This window comes from Neovison vison, chromosome X (genome assembly GCF_020171115.1).
Source record: "Neovison vison isolate M4711 chromosome X, ASM_NN_V1, whole genome shotgun sequence".
Taxonomy (NCBI): domain Eukaryota; kingdom Metazoa; phylum Chordata; class Mammalia; order Carnivora; family Mustelidae; genus Neogale; species Neogale vison.
This window is the reverse complement of record NC_058105.1, coordinates 20,791,328-20,811,821: the sequence shown is the minus strand read 5'-3', so window position 1 is coordinate 20,811,821 and position 20,494 is coordinate 20,791,328. Positions and strand designations below refer to the sequence as shown.

Sequence of the window (20,494 nt, the reverse complement as noted above, 5' to 3'; positions counted from 1 at the left end):
GCATTTTGTCAATGATGAGATTATTTCATGTGCGTGTGTGTGGCTTTTTCTGTTTTATCTCCTATTGAACAGGTTTTTTTTTTTAACAAGCTTTTTAACAAGTTTGTTTGCAGACTCTTTCTTAAAATTCTGTATTTCTAACACCAAATACCTGCCAAGTCTGTAGAATATTCCACAATATTTATCGAACGCACCTTTCTGATCACACCCGTCTTCTTCTCGCTAGGTGGTACTCTGCATTGTGTATGCCTGTGTGCACCTAATGAGTTGATTAACCAAATTAGCGTGTACCCATGCTCCTCTCTGTTCTGCAAGATATTGGCGTTTCGACAGCAAGCATGAAGAAGTGAGACAGATGGGGCAGAATTGTATTTTTATTTTTATTTTATTTTATTTTTCAGGCTTTCTCATTTATCAAGCAGCTCTATTTTGTGAAACATAAAATGATACATAACAAAGTCATTACCAAGTGTACTTATTGCAGGAAACATAACCATTTTCAGGAAAGGCAACCTGACTAAAAAGTCCCGAAAGTGTTCAAAAGTAGATAAAATTAGAAGACACCCACCAAGGATATAAAACAGCTTTGAGTAGGAATCCCACCTTTAACCAGAATGTCTTTATACCAATTGCTTTGTAAAAAGCTTTAAATGGCACCAAAGGAAGAAATAAAAGGACATCCAAACAGATGCCCAAACACTTAAAAGTGGACTGAACGTTATGGGAACCGGTCATTAAGCACAGAGGTTCCTTTCATGAGTTTGTGGCCAAGTGGTTTGAGGCCATTTGACCTGGAATCGATCTGGGATGCAGGCACTTCCCTCCGTGCAAGGGCAGTATATGGGCACGGGGACAACTGTGGACCTCGGGGGACAGGAATGCCCCTCCTGAACATGATCTTCAAGAGTAAGGGTGAGTTGTCAGCTTTTAACTCTTTATTATAAAGACATATTTACACAGAACAATCTTTACAAACACAGTGAACACAATTATGGGAAGGAGACAATTTCTTGAAGAAAAGGGCCTTAATATCTTTGTATAAATTAGTAGAAGAATCATACACAATCATTTTAAATAAGACAGGACCCCAGCCACCTACTGCTCTCTTCTGCCCTGTGTCTCTGGACTTGACCAACTTTCCCCCCTAACCCACGGGGCTGGCTGGACAGCTGCTGAGGCAGGAGACGCAGAAAGGAGGAGGGGAAAGAAGACCCAAGCCCGGGTGGGGGCACCAGTGGCCGACGAGGCTTTCTGGACCCTGGCCAGTCCCCACTGCCAGCCTGAGGGCTGTGGGGGAAGCGGGTGCTCAGCCCAGCTCCTCAGGGTGGGCCTTGAAGCAGCAGCGGCAGCAGCAGCAGCAGCAGCAGCGGAAGTGAGGGGGAGAGGTGGTTAGGCGACATCGGGGTTACCATGGGACTCGGAGGGCCCTGACCCCCCCTGTCCCCACACATACATAGGTGGGCCATCAGGCTCTGGTTTCCCATTTCCTCCCTCCTGGGAGGCCTCTGAGAAGGAAGCCTGCTCAGACCTGTATTTCCTCCCAGCTTTCCTTCCTTTCTTCCTTCTCTCCTTCCTTCCCTCCCTTCCTTCTTCTCCCCCTTGCCCCTCCCTTAAGGAAAGGCCACTGGGAAAGAAGGTCCAATCAACGTGAAGGGAAGGCTACCGAGTCCAATTACTTAAGGCTACATCCTGGCTAGCGAAAACCAGTATTGGGGCTGGCGTGGGAGACTCAGTACCTGAGCTGTCCCTGTGAGAACACACGGGCTTTGGTAGCGCTGCGGGAAGGGGGCAGCTGGCCAGGGACCTTTTCAGCCCAGGTTGGGGAATGGACCAGCAGGGGCAGGCCAGGGAGGCAGGAGTAGCTGGGTCCCCATACCGCCATGGGGCAGTTCGTAGCTGGCCTGCCCCTCCCTTCCCAGCCATCCCCAGCCCCAACCACGGGAAAGGCACTCAATGTGTTTTGAAAAAATATCAAGAGGGAAGAGGACATCATCAAGTGGGAGTGGGGAGACCTGGGTCCTCATTCTGGCTGTGCGGTGACCCCGAATAAGAATAGGTCCCTGTCCCTCTCCAGGCCTGGTTTTACATGAGTTTGCATAAGGAGGCAGAGCTAAGTGATCATCAAGGTTCATTTTGGCTCTGACATTCTTTGATTCTTGGCAAAAAACACTCGTCCTGTTTGGCTTTTGCTCCTGGGAGGATACAGAACCATCTCCTGAGTGAGAGCTTGAACTAGCGGGCAAGGGAGGGAGGGAGTTGGGGGGTGAGGTGGGGGGTAGTGTTAGGAGACACAGAGAGGTGACACAGTACTTCATGGCCCCTCTCCTTCACCTCTTCCTGAAGCCAAACATGGCATGTGGAAAAGGCCACAGCAGCTAGTCCTCCTCTTCTCCAATGCTTTCCCACTCCCCTTTGCCAGAGGACGGAACCCCATTCCAATGCCCCCCAAGGCACCTTGTGCACATCCCAATCAATGCCCCCAGCCCCTCTAACCAGCACCTCCTTGAAGGGTGAAGGGTCCCTTTGACTCAAAAGCCTGGGACCTGCTGGAGCCCCCTGAAGAAGGGAATGTTCCCCACCCAGCCCTGGTGAGGGAAGGAAGGGCTGGGCGGAGCTTGGGCTGTTGGGCAGGGAGCAGTGGGGACTAGGGGAAGGGGAGGGCCGGGGAGAAGGCCGGCCTTCCAGTGCTGGGTCTCCAAAGTCAGTCCAGGGGAGGGCCAGGAAGAGGAGCTGGACGGATCCGTGGAAAAAAAGGGAACCATCCGAACTAGGGGCAGGTCCACGCCATTCGGGGCAGCTGGTGGGTGAGAAGAGTCGGGACCATCAGCAGTGAGGACAGGTGTGAGAAGAGAGGCGAACGGAAGTGAGGGCTCCAGAGAAGCAGACCAATCTATGGAGTAGCCAGATTCGCAGGGGGCGGGCACTCAGGGGCCTCTTCAGTCCTAAAGAGACAAAAATGACCAGAGAAGAAGTCACCGACATGTCCTAGGTCAAAGGAACCAGCTGGGAAAGGAAAGGAGACAGCCTTCGTTTCCCTCTTCCCACAACCCTGAATCTAAAGCCCAAGGTCCCTGAGTTGGTGCCACTTTGTCGGGGGTATAGGGGTGAGAGAGCAGGCCAGGCCTCAGGGGCAAGCTCAGGCCTTGCTTTCTCTGCTATTGCCTTGGATTTTTCTTTCTTTCCCATGGCTCTGGGCAGCTCTCTTCTTCTCTGCCTGCTGTCCCCCAAGGCCCTCTGCTTCCCTCCCCCACTCTGGTGAAGATCCACCCTGCACACCAGTAGAATACCCTGAAGCACTCTTCTCTGGCTCAGCAAGGTCCGCCCAGGACTTCTAGAACTCTCCAACTGGGCCAGCCTGCCCAACCCTAGGCAGCAGAGTGGAGGGGAGTTGGCACCCCATTCCTGGGGAGTCAGGAGTTCAGCCCCAGGTGTCAAGCCCCTCTCTGGGCCTTGGTCTCCAAGTCCATAAAACAAAGGGGTAAGATAGGTGCTCTGTAAGCCCCAATGTTGTGTGCGGGCCTGGAAGGGCTTGGTGTGGGTGTCTGGCCTGCGAGACGCAGCAGAGTCACCTACCTTCCAGGCCGTCCCTCCCCTGCTCCTTCGCTGCCCACTGACCAAAGGCTCAAGTACCTGCTTCAGAAAGGCATGGGGCCCTTGTGGGAGAGGCGTGGCCGCTGGCGGCGAAATTTCCTCCGACCGCCCTGCCAGGGCCCCGGTCCATTCCTCGAGCCTCTGGGCTGCACCAGGTGGCGGATGTTGCCCTCCTCCAGCCCCTTGCCATCAGCAGGCTGCAGCAGGGGCCCTGCGGGAAGAGGAAAGCCTGTTAGCCAAGAGGGCTGACGCGAATGGGCAGAGGTAGTCCTCATCAAGGCTTCTCTTTGCTTTGACCTTCCATCTTGGTGAACAGTTTGCCATTTTTACACTGGCCTGGGCCAAAACCTACTACTCACATCTTGCAATGTATGGAGCTGACTTTACGTCCCTTTGGCAGTTCTACCGTGTTTCTGGCAGGCACAAACATGTTCTTCATTTAGAACACGTGGGTAGAGTATGGGGCATATGTCTGCCCTTGGTCAGGGCGCAGCGAGCAGAAACTCCCCATTGCACCCTGGCAACGGATATACTAAAAACATTTCACACATACAATGAAATGAATCCCCTGCCACCATGTCCCCATCACCCAGATTCAACAGTTATCCAGGTGGTTTCACAGAGGCTTTCGTTATCCCTTTTGTTTTTTTTCCTTTGTGGAAGTATTCTACAGCAAATCCAGAACATCATGTCATTGTCCTCTGACATCCTTCAATCTGCAGGTGACCCACCTTTGAGGACTTGAGACCCCATCCCTCACCCCTGGACATCTCATCAGTTTTTTGGCATCCCCGAGGCTCCCTTGCTGATCACAGGGAGATCCCTGTAATCTCCCTGTGGGCATGGCTGGGGTGTGTGTGGGGGGGTTGTCTCTGACCCTGTGTCTCTGTGTGCCTTAAGCTGGGTGCTAGTCATATATTCTTAGAGGCCAAGAAATATTATCTGAATGGATGAGTGAACCAATGAGTGAATGGTCACTTGAGGCAGCGAGCCTGGTCATCAGGAGCAGTGTGAACTCCTGCAGCTGGCACCTTCCCCTACCGAGTGCCTTATCTCCTTTCATCCCCACATCACACCCGACCCCGTGTCTGATGTAATTCCTGCCATTTAGATTCCTGGTGGCTTCTCTCCTCCAGCTCTCTGGCGCTCTGCTCTACATCTGCCCACACCTGGCTTGGAGGAGAAGGCTCCCGATGCCAGGCCAAGCCCTGACAATGGAACCCGAGTGGTGCTGGGTGTTCTTGGGTGCAGTGAGGGAGAAGTCACCTGGGCCGGCTCTCACAAAGGCTGCAGCACAGCCAGGGAAGGCGAGCTTGCGCTCTGGAAACAAGCCTGGGCTCTGGAAGCAGGCCGAACAGGGAGGTGAGATGGTGCTGGGCAGAAGGCGGATTGCAGGGAACCTGTGCAATGCCCAGTCCAGGGCTGGCCTACAGAAATATGGCTTCTGAGGTCAGTGATCACAAATCCCATGCTCTCTCCTCCCACACCACTGGATTCGCCTTCAGCTATATCCCGGCCCCCGAAGCCCCATTTCCACCCATCCGGGCATCTCCACAACTAGCTCACAGTTTCCGTATCACCACCCGTTGGCTGCTAGCCCCCCAGTCATACCCCTGGCTGCTTTTCCTTTCCCTCCTCCTTCCTCCAGCATCCTCATGCTTTAGTTCCTCTGTTGGCTCCTTGGCTCTAGTGATTTCTCCTCCGTTTGCACACAATTTCCAGGCAGTTATCCTCCTCTTGGGCCAAAAGCAGGCGAGGTTTGTCCTTTGGGCCCTCCCCACCCAGGCTCCGGGGGCCTGCTGCTGTCTCAGACACGCAAGCCCACTGTGCACATACACACATTCTAGTCCCCCACTTCGCCTTCTCCAAGAAAAGTCACGGACCTGTTAGGACCCTACTGTTTACCAGCCACATTTCTGTGCTTCTGGTTGGGGTGGGTTAATGCATCAGCTCCTTCCCCAGTGAGAATTAAAACCTACCCACGTAACAAGAATGAAAACATAAATTATGTTCACACTTTGGGGCGGTGGGGCAGGAGGCCACTTTTGTCTATCATAAAGCCATTTGCAAAAGGGCTGGGCCAGGGAAGCAGAGAGGAGGGAAGGACCTTCACTAAGCACCCCCACCCCTGACCCCAGCTGCTGCAGCTTCTGCCCTATGTTTTGGGGTCCCTTAAAGGCCCTCCCTGACCACTGAGGGGGGTAGGAATGATGCTGATGAGGAGTCCCATACCAGGCACACTCAGGGCAGGAAGGACTGTGCTGAGAGTGTGGCCAGGTGCAGGGAAGGAGCCTTGATCGTGTGAGGCCTTGGTTCTTGAGCCTGTGACCCCGACTGCTAGGGGCGGAGTGGGTGTGGGTCGATGACACAGATTACGGCTGCAGCGGTAGAGTGGGCATGGAGAGTGCCCAGATGGGTAGGGTATCACCTCCAAATATTCAGCACCCAGGACTGTGAATGTTGGTGGCAGTAAGGGAAGGAGGGCTGGAGTAAAAGGCCCTAAGTGGGGGGAGGCCAAAACCAGGATGGGATGGTGGCTCAGACTCTGGCCGGGGAAACATCCAGACTCCAAGCCAGCAGAGAAGAACTACCTTGAACTGACTGAGCACTCAGCCAGGCACTAGACAGTGGCCACTCAGAAGGCCCCGGCACATTGTACCTCCTAGATCCTGTATCCTGATCCCATCACGCACTTGTTTCCTTCTGCTTTTGATTCTGCATCTGGCTTCCCCTACGATAAGTTGACACCCGAAATGTGGGCTTTCTCCTGTCCGTTTTAGAGGCTGTAGATTCGCATCAGTGCAGAGGTCTTGGCTGCACAACAGAACCACCCTTCAGAAATGGGGGCCTTCCTCAGGGCACTTAAATATTTTCTTCTAACTCATGTGCTGCTTCGAGGGAGGCTGAATCTGAAGCCTAGAGGGACTGGAACCCCTGCTCTCTGAAGCACCAGCAGAATGAGGCCTCGGCCTCTCCGTACTGAGAGCTGCATGCAGGGCTGAACAGGGATTGGTTTTCTCGAGGCCTGAACTCCAGCCCTGCTGGCGCACAAAGAGGCGCGTGTGACTTTTCAGGAACATGCCAGCCTCACCAGGAACGACACGGCTGCTTCTCCTCTCGCCATCTAGTCTATCTGGTGACTGCTTTAAAAGCCCTCACGAGTGCTTGGTGGGGGGACCCTGCTGGGTATGCCCCCTCCTGGCTCTGCAGGTCTCTCCCTGCCGAGGCATCTGTCCTTGGACTGCTCAGCCCTCCACCCCAGTGCCCTGAGCTATCTTCCCATGCCAGCTTCGCTGACCTTGGACGTGTCACGCCCTGGCAGCCTGGCCCTCCACTTCACTTGCGTTAGTCTTCTGCCCCAGAGGCCGGACTCAGGTTACAAGAGCACTTAGCACTTAGGAACTGGGATGGAGTCGAGAGGGTGAGGTACACTAGGCTGTCCTCACACTAGCACTGTGACTGCGGGCTTTGAGCTAGGACCGAGGAGGGGAGGAGGAGAAGGAGGGAGAGGGGCAGAGGGGTGCTCAGATAAGAGCAAGAGTCACTTTTCCCTGGCCCAGCAGCTCTCAGACTCAGAAGAGCAAGGTGTATCTCGGGTCAGGAAGCAGTGGAGGAGTTTGTGTGTGTTTGGTGAGTGGGTAGGCGCAGACATTCCGAGTCGGGACAGAGTGCATTGGGGAGGAAGCAAGATTTTCAGGCCTGGGAATTTTTTTTTCCATGATTTATTTATCAGACAGGGGAGGTGTAAGCAAGAGTGTGAGGGGCATGCTCTCTGAGCATGGAGCCTGATGTGGGGGGTGGGGAGCTCTATCTCGGGACCCTGAGATCATGACCTGAGGTGAAACCAAGAGTCAGCCACTCAACCGACTATGCCATCCAGGCACCCCCTGGGCCTCTGGGACTTTGACTGGAGACTCTGGCTGGGGAGAGCATGCAAGCCTGGGCCAAGGGCAAGGTGGTTCTGGGGTCCCTGTTTCTGACCCAGAACGGGAGGCAGGAGGAGCAGGACATGAGTACCTGGATCCTTGGCTGGTGACCACCTACACAAAAGTGTCCCTCCTTGGCTCCTAGAGATGTCACGAGGGGGAGAACGTTGTGAGAGCCCAGTGTCCAGTGCTAGGCTTAAGCAAAAGGTGAGGGCAATAAATTTACCGAATAAGGGCACAAGGGTAGAGGACTTAATAAAGAAGGGTGAATTAAAGCAAGAGGTGACAGGGTCTGCAACAAACACAGTGTTCCCTTCCCTTGAAACTAGCTGTCCCCTTTACCGGCTGGACCCCTAAAGCGTCCTATAGTGGTCAGTTCCCCAAGGGTCTCCCCATAACCTCTGGGGGAGCGCCAAGTAGGCAGATCAGGAAGCCCCAGCTTCCTCCAGGACACCCTTTCTGTACCCACTCTTTCTTCCCTGACGGTACCACTTAGGACTGTTTGCTGGTGGTGGTGTCCTGTGGGGGTCTCGTCTTGCCAACTGCACTGGATGGAAGGCACCTGAAGGTCAAGCCCACATGGTGTTCTTCATCCCTATCTTCTGCTCTCTGTTCACCTGCCTGACAGGAGTTTCTGAGGAAAAGGCTGCTCCCTTCTTACCAAGGAAGAGGCTCCCGCAGCACTTGGGCGCTGAAGACCACTGGACAGCTAGCTGAAGGCAGGGGGTGCCAGAGCTAACCTATGCACCTTTCTGAGAAGCCAGGCTGTGCTCCCAGGATGAAGGCCCTTCCGAAAGGCAAGAGCAGAGAAAGGAGGCAGCCTACCAAGAGGGAGGTGGAGACTCACCAGGCCCCTCCGCGGCTCCTGGGCTGCAGGCCATCCTCCTGCTCTGGGGAGTCTGAACCAAGTAGGGCCCCATGCCCTTCATCTAGGAAACTGCACTGCCCTCTCCTTCCCTCTGCTCCCACCTCTCTGTGACTCCAGCCCTGGCACTGGCATTTGTCCACCGGGTCTTGGCCTTCCCCTTGTGTGGGGCCAGGCAGGCAGCAGTGACAGCCAGATCACAGAACTGTGGCAGCTGGAGGTAGGAGCTGACGCCCCAGGAGACACTGACACACAGGGGAAAGGCAGCCTGGGCTGGGGCTGCCAGGGCATCGCTGGGACCAGGTCTGGGGAGGGCAAGGGAGCACCAGTGCCAAGTGTGCCAGGTGAGGGGGGTGTGGTGCAGGTGGGGGAGAATGATCTTCCCCTCACAGAATTGCAACAAGGTGTCAAGTCAGGCGTTATGTTTCCTCGTGTGGTGCCTGGAGACAGGGGGCCTAAGGTGAAGCGTGCCTGTGCCAGAGCTGAGTAAAAAGCTGGAGCAAGGATATCCAAGGAGGAGGGCCCGGGGAAGCGCGGAGTCTGTGGGGAGGACCTCCTGTTCAGGAGCAGGAGAGCAGACCAGATAAGATCTTGGGGCAAGGGAAGAGAAGACCAGCCTGGCCGGGCCCTGCCAGCTCGGCCTGGGGAAGGCTGCCTCTGCTCCCATGCGGGCTGAAAGGAGCAACAGCTGGGCTCCACGCCGCCGCCCCCGCCGCGCGCTCCTGCCTATGCAACAAGTGTCACGTCTGCATCTTGGCACATCATCCCGAGTGGCCCGCGCCCCGCGACCGGAGCGCGGCCCCTAACCTCCAGGGGCCGGACAAGTTTCAACTCGGGAGGCCAGACCCCAGGCTCAGGTCAGGCTCCCTCCACTGATCCGTGGGGAGCCGGACATGCTCCCCCCAGGCACATACCCTCCACCACGTGGGGTGCATGGCGCGGGGCCCTGGGCGCACGCCCGCGGCCCCAAGCTCCTCGACTTCAAGGAGCCGCCAGGAGGGGCAAGGCGCCAGGCGGGTGATGCCCGAGACCGAGCCAAGCCCCCTCTCGGAGACAGCCGTCGCCCCGGCCGGCCCGGTCCCCGGCCCGGGGCGCCCTGTCAGTGAGTCCGCGGCCCGGCGCAGTCGGCGCGTGGCTGCTCCTGCTCTGCTAGCGCCCGGGTCCCGGGAGGCTGAGAGCGCGCGAGTCCGGGGCGGACGGAAGGGAGCGCGTGGGAGGCGGTCCAGGAGGGCGGCGGGGGGCGCGCGGGCGAGCCGGGGGGCCACGCACTCACCTCCACACGCCGCAGTCAGGGAGAGCCAGAGCAGCAGGAGCGCCTGCACGCAGCGCCGCAGATTCATGCTGCTCCTCGGCCGCGCCGCCGCAGCCCGGGCCAGGGGGCGGGGAGGCCGGGCGCCCCGAGGCTGGGAAAGGCGCGAGCCGCGGACCGTGCGTGCGTGCGTCGGGGCGCGGAGCTCGCGTGGCTCTCCGGCTGCGCCGCGGGCTGGCCGCCTGCCGCGCCCGCTCGCCGCTGCCTCTGCTGCAGCCTCCCTCTCCTGCGGCGGGGCAGCGCGGCCAAGCGGGCCTCCGCGAGCGGCTCCGGGGACCGCGGCAAGCTCTTTCCAAGAGGCTGGCTGCTCGGCCGAGGCTCCAGCTGCCCGTGGCCCACACTGCCAGCGAGAATGCTCCCCGCTCACTCCAGGGGCTGCATTTTGTAGCTTGTGGCTTGGCCGCGAGCCCACTTGGTCATGTGGTCATCGGGAGGCCTGGAGGGGGGGCAGGAAGAGGGAGAGGGAGCGAGCCTCCTGCGCCGCCCCCCTCCCAGCACGCCTTCTGCAGCCCCAGGCTGGGCGCGAGAGGGAACCTCGAGGTGGCCCCACAACAAAGGCGGCACGGCCGCTCTGACAACCCACAACCGCTCCCAGGACAATGCCCGCCTGGCCGGGGGCCAGAGGGTTTCAGAGACCTGAAGGATTTCAAACACAGGAAGCATTTGGGGCGGTGGAGGGGCACACTTAACCCTTTCTCACCTCGCTTCCTTAAGGGCTGTCAAGGAACCTGGGCGCTCCAGGGAGGACCTGGTCCAGGCTGCCCCCACTCATCCCCTCCACCTCTGACTGGCTCCTTGCTGCTGCCACTCCCCAGCCAAGACCCCCCCTTCCCCCGGCTCTCCTTTTTCCTCTGCATCTTCTCCATACCCATCTTTGCTGGATTTGTATTGGGGGTGACTGTTTAGGCTTGTGCCCAAGACTGCTTAATTGCCAGGGGCCCCCAGGAGGCACCCTCTACCTGGAATGCCCACCCCACCCCATCCTGCCTCCCAGCTCTTCCTTCTTGCAATAGCTCCTCAAATCTCATCTCATCCAGAAGACCTGCCTGGGTGACAGTAATCCACGAAGGGTTGCCTACCCCCCTCCCCGCCCTGCTCAGGGCTCCTCCTGGCCTTTGGGACAAGCAGCAACTTCTAGGGTATTCCATTTCATGTTCCCCATCATCATGAGGTGGACAGTTTACCCAACTCTGAACGGTCTAGACTGGATTCATTTTGCCCCTATTTGGGATTCCCCCTTTGTAACTGGGTCCTGAAGTTGTTGCTTTCCTAAGCTAGACTGTCAGCTCTTACAGGCTGGGAGCTCCTAAGGGAAGGGAATGCCTCTATCAGCGGGCTGGGAAGCCCCGAAGACAAGACCTTGTCTTCTCATTCTTCGGCATCTTTCCAAAGTCCCTAGTATCGGACTGCACATAGGTGGCACTCAACACATGTTAAAAGACTACATCAAAAGGTGTTTCTGCATTTCAGCTAGTCAGGCAGATTCTAGAAGTGGAGGTCCAGCTTTACACACAAAAGTACATTGGACAGTGTGTATGTGTGCCACAGACGATGTGAGAGGCCCTGGTATATTTAAAATATTTTTGAAATGTTGAAACCATCCAATATGTACACAATTTATTTACTGTCAGTCTCCCCCCACCAAAACTGTCAGAGAGAGGGAGAGTTTTTTCTGCTTTGTTCATAGCCGCAGCCCCAAAACCAGAACACCAGCTGAGACAGGGCTGGTGCTCAGTACATAATTATGAATATATAAATGAACTTTTCAAAACATTCTTATTGCCTTAATCAAGGTAGTGGGATGGGAATAAAATAGAGTTCCTGTTAATTGTCGATGGCCCCATAAGCCACAGCCCAGTAGGAAAAAGGCAGACATGTGACACAGAGCATCTCTCATCATGCATAAGGCCTAGGCTGTGAGCAGTGGGCATTTGTAATATGACTTCATTTCGCCTGGTGCTGTCCTGCTGGAAGGAGTCTTCCAACCAGGAGGAAAATCACCTGGCCTCTGGTCTCCACTCTTATGAGGTGTAGGACCTTGCCAGTGTCATCTACCAACTGGATTTCATGAGGATGATCATCTCCACCTTCCCCTCTTCAGGGTTTTTAGGGAATTAAATGAGATAGCATACCTGAAGGCACGTGCAAATGGGGAATAAACCCTTGTAGGGTCGTTTTTAGGAATTGTGACCCTCCATTCCCTGATTGATCAAGCCCATGCAACCCCAAACGTGGCTTGCCCCCAACACTAGGTTAATAGAAGTGTTTTTATTTAATCTAATCTCACCTTTACTAGGGTGTGTATGGGTTATTTGCCAAGTGGTTAGAGATTCACTTTCCAATATGGTAGATATGAATAACATTTGAAATAAACCGAAAAAGTCATTTCCTCCATGGCACTGGCCTCATTTCATTTGCTTAGTAGCAACGTTTGGCTAGTGGCTACTGAATTGGACAGCACAGAATAGAAGATTCCAGTCATCGCTGAAAGTGTTATCGACAGTGCTGGGTTAAGCACCTTCTTCCTTTTTCTATAATCCTTTTCCCCACTTTACCTAATCTTCAAAATACACAAGGGAAAAAAATAGGAAAACACACCAGTAGTATTTAAGGCAAGTAGCACTCAGTAAATAGAAGGCATGCATTTAAAAGCAAGATTTAAAGAGCTGAACACATGGGAGAATCATGTTTTAATCTAACCCTTCTCTCCATTTAACCAAATTGCATCCATTTTTCCAGTCCTGGATCCAAGATCTCCTCTTCCTCCTTTCTCGGGCCACTCTTGCCTGCAGAGGCTTCGCCCTCTTCATAACAGCTATGGTTGTACCTTTCATTGGCAGTCTGTCCTGCGATGAGTTGGGAACACTTTTGTATTTGCATGCCATGCTTTATGGGGCTGTGAAGAAGGTCCACCACCAGCATACCTTCTAGAATTGAGGCACATAAGACAAGGAATGCAACTCTGATTGCTCAGTCTGAAACCCCCATGGGATCCCATATTTCTTAATGTCATATTCAAGGGACCGGTTTTCATATCTGTCTCAACTCACCAGACTTCAAGGTCACGGGAATGATTGTACCTAAGACAGTGCCTAGCACATACTTGGCATTTGGAAACTTCTTGCTGAAGAAATAACTGTTGACATAACTCTGTGGTGCCTTTGTTCACTTGTTCAAGAAAATAAGACTATTGAGTTAATATCAGCAAATAAATGTTTTAAGGTGTTTCTTCAGGGTGAGGAGGAGGTACATGAAACCACCCTCACTCTCCTGCCCTGAGGCAGCAAGCAGCTGTGAAGTGCATTGTTGCTCGTGAGGATTGGGTCAGGGGCAAGACTCAGTTTCTGATCAAAGTCAGAGGCAATCCTGGGGGCAGGGGTAGGACTCAGTAGATTACTGAGATAACCAACCTGCATGAAGCCATTCTGAGACTTGTCACCCTCATCACTGCTGTGTAAAAGCTATTCAACATTGCTTAGTGTCCTGTCACCATCACCACACTGGTTGCTGCTGTTCCGTGGACTCACCCAGCTCTCTGTCCTTTGGGTTTGAGCGAGCACTGTGCTCTCTTAGAAAGAAGTCAGCTTTTGGAATTTCAAATGACCGAATTCAAATTCCACCTCCCCAATCTCATTCATTAACTGTGTAACCTTGGGAATGTTATTTAACCTCTCTAAAACTCTGTTTCCAGCTGTTAAATGAGGGTAGTAATAGTACCCACCTTATTATGCTTGTGAGATTAAATGAGATAATGCAAAGAAAGAATTTAGCAGCATGGTCCTGGGTAATTGCTCATTCAATGTTGGTTTTTTCTTCTTCCTGACATACCCCTCCCATTTAGGGCTCTGGCCTCTGGCCTCTTGAAACTGATCAAGAAGGAAAGTCTCTGTCTTTGCTTGGCCCCATCCACACCTGTCTTTTTAGTAGCCATCACAGCTGCTCACTGTCTTATTCCCTAAAGGCACCAATCTCTGCCGGTGCTAGTTTGATGAATACCCTTGACTCAGAGAGTTAATGTGTGATAGTGGTTTGAGGTTTTGCTTCCTAGGTATGGTATACATTTTAATGGGGGCCTTTGGGAGATAATGTCCTACCCTAGGGTAATATCAAGTTTCACCCTTTTCTAAAAAAGATTTTATTTATGTATTTGAGAGAGAAAAAAGCACAACTGTGGTGGAGGGTTGCGGAACAGAGGGAGGGGGAGAAGCAGACTCCCTGCTAAGCAGGGATCCCTATGCGATGCGGGGCTTGATGCAGGGCTTGATCCCAGGACCCTGAGATCATGACCTGAGCCAAAGGCAGATGCTTAACTGACTGAGCCACCCAGGTAGCCCAAGTTTCATTCTTTTGAACAAGGGGACATTTTAGTTTTAGCTGCTCTAAATAGAGCTCATCCTGCTTCAGAGTCAACACAAAAAGGGGATTACCTTTGGCAACTTACAACCTTACTTTTAACCTGTATCCACCCAGTGAAACCAGAGTGCAATGCCATTGCAGCCCATTCCTCTTCGCTGGTCCCCAAAGATGATGATGATAATGTTGATATAGCTAAAATTTATTGACCATGCACCATGTGTCAAGCACTGTTCTGAATGCTTCAAGTGTGCTAATTCATTTAAATGAATGAATCACACCTGTGAAGTAGCCCTATTCCTTATCATCCCCATTTTACAGATGAGGTTACTGAGGATTACAGAGGTTAAGCAATTTTCCCAGACCTCACTGAAGGCTCTTCCCTCACTGAGATTTAAGAAGCAAATTCTCACATCTCGAGCCCTATATAGCAATTAATTTGTACTTTAAAAAGATATTACAAGTAAAAATGTATTGACCTTGAGAAACAGTGCTGGTATATTTAACACTGCTTCTAATTTATCATAAGAATTACTTCCGAAAGATGTTAATCACAGCTGGATTGAAAGAGTATTTGGAGATGTGGTACTGGTGTTTACATAAGTACATCACATTATAGATCTACTGGATTTACATTATAAATCTACTGGATTTACATTATAAATCTACTGGATCCAAAGGGATTTGCCTTTGTGGAATTTGAAACAAAAGAACAAGCAGCAAAACCTACTAAGGTAGGTCCAGAATCTTTGAAAAGAAAGTTTTTCTTGACCTTCCTGAATTGTACTCTCCAAGTGTCCTGTTCTCATCTTGGAGGCTCACTTTACTTGTACTTACAACACTGAACTCATACAGTCTTGAATCAAGTAAGCAGTGAAGCATAAGGCTTAAGCATATGGGTTCTGGAATAAGGCAGCTCTGTCACTTACAGACTTGGGGCAAATTATTTGCTCTTTCTGAGTCTTAGGGTCCTCATCTGGAAAAGGGGCCATTACCTAGCTCCCTGAGTTACTGGAAGGATTAAATGAATCTATACCTATAAAATACTTGATACAGTGCTTGGGTCTCCTAGTAAGGCAAACAGTATATAAATGTTATATATTCTCATAGGTATTTGTATCTATGTCTTAAAAATACTATGAGATAGTTACACTGTGTCTCACCCAAAGCAAATACTCAATAATTGTTCATTGAATGAAGAGACTGTATAGTCATATTAATATTCACTCTGGGTTTCTTTTTTTAAAATTGTGTTACGTTAGTCACCATATGGTATATCATTAGTTTTTGATGTAGTGTTCCATGATTCGCTGTTTGCATATATCACCCAGTGCTCCATGCAATACATGCCCTCCTTAATACCCATCACCAGGCTCACCCACCCCCTCCCTTCTAAAACTCTCCTTTTGTTTCTCCGGGTCTATATTCTCTCATGGTTTGTCTCCCACTCCAGTTTCTCCCCCTTCATTTTTCCTTTCTCCAAATGTCCTCCATACTATTCCTTATGGTACACAAATAAGTAAAACCATATAGTAACTGACTTTCTCTGACTTATTTCACTCAGCATAATCTCCTCCAGTCCCATCCAAGTTGATGCAAAAGTTGGGTATTCATCCTTTCTGATGGCTGAGTAATATTGTGTTGTGTAGATGGACCATGTCTTCTTTATCCATCCATCTGTTGATATATATCATGTCCTGATTTGGATACTTTTATTTGGGCAAAATCATCACGACTTGCCAGTGGGTTCTTAGATGGCTCCATACCAACAGTTAGCAGCAATAACAAAAAGATGTGAATGTCCCCCCCCCAGTTGTGTGGTGGTTGTTAATACTAGAGTACTGTAAAAACTACAGTGGGGGAAAAAAGTACAATGAGAGAGAACATCTGGAGAATGATGAGTCTGGCCAGTAATCAATCAGAGAAATCTCATAACAGAAAAAGCCCCAACCCCCTCATTATGCAGATGGAGAAATTGAGGCCCACAGGGGAATAGTGACTTGCCCCAGGTTATCAGAAAGCTGATGGCCAAGTCAGGATGAGGATCTAGATCCAAGTAACTCCCATCTCCTGCTTTTCCCTGCATGCCTTCCCAGCAGAGAGCTCCCACTCCCTGGTTAAGCGGAGCCCTGGCTGGCTGTGAAGGCACTCGGAATTCTGTGGTTAGGCACACAACCCTCATCCCACAACCCTGCCCTTCTGGAGTACTCATCATGCTGTGTCTTTTCAATATCGCTCATCCAGTTTGGTCCCTAAGACATAAGCTAAATTAATGAGCAAAGAAATTCAGTAGCAGCAACACTACTTAAGTATTTAAGAAGAGCCTCTAAAGCATCTTAACAGGAACCTGAAAAACAGCAGAAAAGGCTAGCTGCTACTTGATGCCCCACTAACCAGCTCCATGACAAATGATCTTTGCTTGGTTAAGCACCAGCGGAGAACATGAATGTTCACCATCTTGTTATTAAGTATCCGTCTTTGGAATTCTATTGGCCAGAGTTGAGATTTCTAACTCTTCTCTATCCACTAGAGCCTCAAGTACAGCTCTTGCCATAGAGTAGATGCTTAAGACATCTTCAGTGATTAACTTACCTGTTGTGGGGATGGGACGGTTTTAATCAGAGAGCATGGAGTTAATTATGCAGAAACTAGCCTGGAACCTAGTCTATGAATCAAAAGACCTTCATGACCATTTGGAGGACAAAACAACAACAACAACAACAGCAACAACAACAACAACAAAAACCTGGTTGTTGGGATTTGCTGGACTTGGCTATGATTTCTTCTGCATCTAGCTGTGTGATTCTCCTCTTACCTTGGTGTCCGAATCCTCCTAATCCTGATCATCACTGGATCCTAACTCTGCCCATAGGCGGAGAGCTTGTCTCTCACACTGGCCCTTTCCCCAAGTGCACAGGGTCAAATACCAACCATTATAAGTTATCACTTTTGGAAAAACGAGAAAAGTAGCCATGTTGCAACATAACCGCCCAACCTGTGTTTACACCCCCAGTATTCATCACTGCACTTGAGCCCTACTGCATGCTAAACCCTTCCACAGGATACCTGGCAGCCACTTCCAGAGGGGCTCCAAATGTCCCAGGGACACTTATTCCACTTACAGGTGTCTTCCAACTTCTTTGCAAACTATATACATTCTCCAGTTCTGTTAAGAAACAACAGAAGGTCCCTCACAGACGTAGCTCATTCGACACAATAATCACTTTCCTGAGAAATATTACGGCAACAGAATTCAGATAAGCAGCCATGTCTTTCAAATGTCTTCAAAAGGATCATTGTTTACTAATGAAATAGGTCCTAATAGAGATCCTCCAAGAAGGTAAAGAGCTATGGCTCTGCTCTGGCTGCCGTTCCAGCCCCATAGAGTTGCCCCATTTTCCTTGCCTCCTGCCCAGTTCCCTCTGATCCTTTGGACTGTCTCAGAGCCACTCAGGTCCCTGTTCCTCCTGTTGGTTGTTCAGACCAATTTCATTTCCTCTGCACATCCTCTATGACGTCTCCCAGGGGCCTCCATCCTGCCTCCCCTCCGGGGTCTATAAATACTCTCGTCTCCCAGGGGAAGCATCCAAATTCCTTCCTCAGGCAGTAAGGCCCTTGTGAGTGGCCCTAGGATAGCCACTCCTGAATGAGCAGGTTTATCTCCAAGGCCCAGTGGGCCATTGAACCCTTCTTCCTCTTACTTTGCCAGCTATCTTATGAAATCTTAAATCTTATCTTAAATCAGGTGGGATGTTATCTGATCTCAAATTTGGTACCTTTGTGTACTGAGCCAGAATAGAGACTGCTGGGGACTAGGTGTTGAGCCTCTGCTGGTTTGGTTATGGGTTTAGAGCTCTGAAATAATGAGATTAAAGTCAGAGGGATAATCTGGGTCAGTTTTGCTCCATCCCAAATCCAAGTTTGTACCCCCAAAATGATCAAAGATTGGTACCAATCATCACACATGTGTGATGATTGGTACCAAATCTAGTCACAGACTGAGATTTACTTGGTTTCTCTCTTCTTTGTCTTTCATACATTTCCCGAACACATAAAGAGAAGATACAATAGTGTACCAACCTTTAACACATCAGGAGGGGGAAAAGGAAGAAAAAGAAAAGTAGCCATTTTACAGAAAAATCCCATGTATTATTTTCCCAACACGACTGTAACAAACTTCCAAAAATCTGGATGCCTTGAAACAACAGAAATTTACTCTCTCTCAGTCTTGGAGGCCAGTAGTCTGAAATCAAGAAGCCTCTGGAGGAGAATGTTTCCTTGCCTCTTTCAGCTTCCGATGGCTCCAGGCATCCCTTGTTGGGGCTGTACCACCATCACATAATCTTCTCCTCCTCTGGCTGTGTGATCTGCCTCACTCTTATAAGAACACTTACAATTAAATTTAGGGCCCACCTGGATAATTCAGGGTGCTCTCCTTTAGAGATCCTTGACTTAGTTACATCTGCAAAGACCTTTTATCCAAATAAGAGGCCATTCACAGGTTCCAAGGTTTATTATGTGGACCTACTTTTGGGGGGACCACCACTCAACCCATTATGCCCCACTACCTCCATTCACATCCCTGTAGTGTTGGAAATCAAAAGAGCCTGAATTTTCTGTCAATTTTACCCCTAAATCTCTCTCGAGTCTGTATACTCACGTAGGTTGCTGCTGCTCCATCCTCATTCAGTCTTCGTCATTTCTCACATGCCATTGTCCACAGCAACTGGAATGGTCATGCTGGCCTCATGCTGCTTGAAAACCTTCTGTAGACCCCCATGGCTCTGAGGATCAAGGTCCAATTCTCTGCCATGGTCTGCAAGTCCCTGCATAATCTAGCCCCGGTCCACCTTGCCAGACTCCCCTCTTACCTCTCACCCTCTTTCTGTCTGCAATGCCATATCCCTTCCTGTCACAATGCCTTCCCAGTACTCTCCTCTCCTCTTAGAAAATGCTCTACCCCACCCCATCATCTCCTGGCTAACACCCGTCATCCATCAGCTCAACTCTAAGGTCAAATAACTCTTTCTCAAGAGATGCTTTCTCTGGCCTCCAACGGGTTGAGAATCCCCCGTAATAGCATCTCTCATAGTTTGCAATTAGCTTTGTGTTGCATTAATGTCTCTCTGCCCTCTCCCCAGCTTAACTAAACTGAGCCCCACAAGGGCAAGGACTGTGGCTATCTGGTCCCATCACTATGTCTTCAGCATTTAATCAGTTGTCTGATGCATGGTAGGTGTTCCGTCATGATTTGAATGAATATATGAATGGGTGAGTGAATGGATTAGTCTGAACATCTGTGTTCTGATCCCTCAAGTTCCTGTCCTAAAAAATGAGAGAAACCATGCCTATGTCATGGGGTTGAATAAGAATCAAAATGAAATAACAGAGAAGGGGCTTTACAAACCTTGAGATGCCTTACTAATTTAAGGAATTGTTATGCTATAGGCTGATATAACCAGTTTTGGCAGGGGGATGGGGAGGTACACTGCACAAGGTGTAGGCACAGTGGGAGAAATGAGGGTGGAGATGAGGTATGATACTTGAAGTCTACATTCCTCCAAATGGGAGGGGTTTCTGTGGCTTTGCTGTATAGGATGAAATTACAAGAACACTCAATTTCCCTGCTTGAGACTTAAGGCTCATAACATATCACCCTCTGGGATCAAAAGAAAATGCCACCCTCCTTAGATGTAAATGTTGCCTGGAGTCACCCTGGGTCTTTGGAGTTTTGATTGTCTTCCTTTCCAGCACCGCCTCCAGGTGCAATCCGAGAATAGGGCAACAGAGCCTCCTGGGCTGAGTCCATCTTCACCGGTGCTTCCCACGAGGTGACCTATCAGCCGTAGCACTGGCTTAGGGAACTGCCAGCTGACAAATGACTTTGAAGTGTGCCCCTTGGCTTTTCATTCTTTTCCTTCCTTGCCTTCTTGGCTTTCACTGCTGATCAGAAGGAGGAGGGACGGGGAGAGTATCACCCCCTTCCTTCTGTTTCTCTTGCACGTCCATCTAAAAGGCATCTCTGGAGGCTTGACATTCCAGGTCTTTAGTTCCTTACATTTGATTTCCCCAGACCCCATCAAGTCATAATCTCCTTTCCTGCAGGGAAGGGACACTTCCACCTCTTCCTCCATATCCTCTTAGCTCCTTGCATTTGGGTCAAGAGACCTAAAAAGGCCATTTCTCATTTCCATCTTGTCTTCCATTGTTTTCTCCCCTGGGATGTCTACGCATTCAAGGACCTAAGGTACCTCACTGGTCTGGAATGTCCATGGCGAGCCGATCCTCTGAATCATAAACTTAAAGAAATTGGAAAGAGTGGAGCTCATTAGGCTGTCATTTCCCCAGTTTCCTCTTCTGACCTGGATGTCTTCCCACTGGCTTGCCGGTGCGCTTCCCTGCTCTGTTGTTCCACTGGGCTCTAAGGATCTGTCTACAGTGTCCCAGAAA

At 50.9% G+C, this 20,494-nt stretch overlaps 1 protein-coding gene across 1 annotated transcript; it reads right to left on the bottom strand.

The window, feature by feature from the left end:
• Positions 1-358: 358 nt before the first annotated feature.
• Positions 359-9,732, bottom strand: APLN (apelin). Its single transcript, XM_044234786.1, has 3 exons — positions 9,656-9,732; positions 3,631-3,802; positions 359-2,942 (listed from the first exon to the last, which is right to left on the bottom strand). Exons 1-2 carry the CDS (start codon positions 9,720-9,722, stop codon positions 3,636-3,638), a joined length of 234 nt encoding a protein of 77 aa, XP_044090721.1. The 5' UTR covers positions 9,723-9,732; the 3' UTR covers positions 359-2,942; positions 3,631-3,635.
• Positions 9,733-20,494: the final 10,762 nt, after the last annotated feature.

What these genes read in the sequence shown, in the direction of transcription:
- APLN (XM_044234786.1), bottom strand. Translation starts at nt 9,722, where the DNA reads ATGAATCTGCGGCGCTGCGTGCAGGCGCTCCTGCTGCTCTGGCTCTCC. An exon ending in CCTGACTGCGGCGTGTGGAG is followed by an intron (nt 3,803 to 9,655) that starts GTGAGTGCGTGG and finishes CTCTTCCCGCAG; the next exon opens with GGCCCCTGCTGCAGCCTGCT.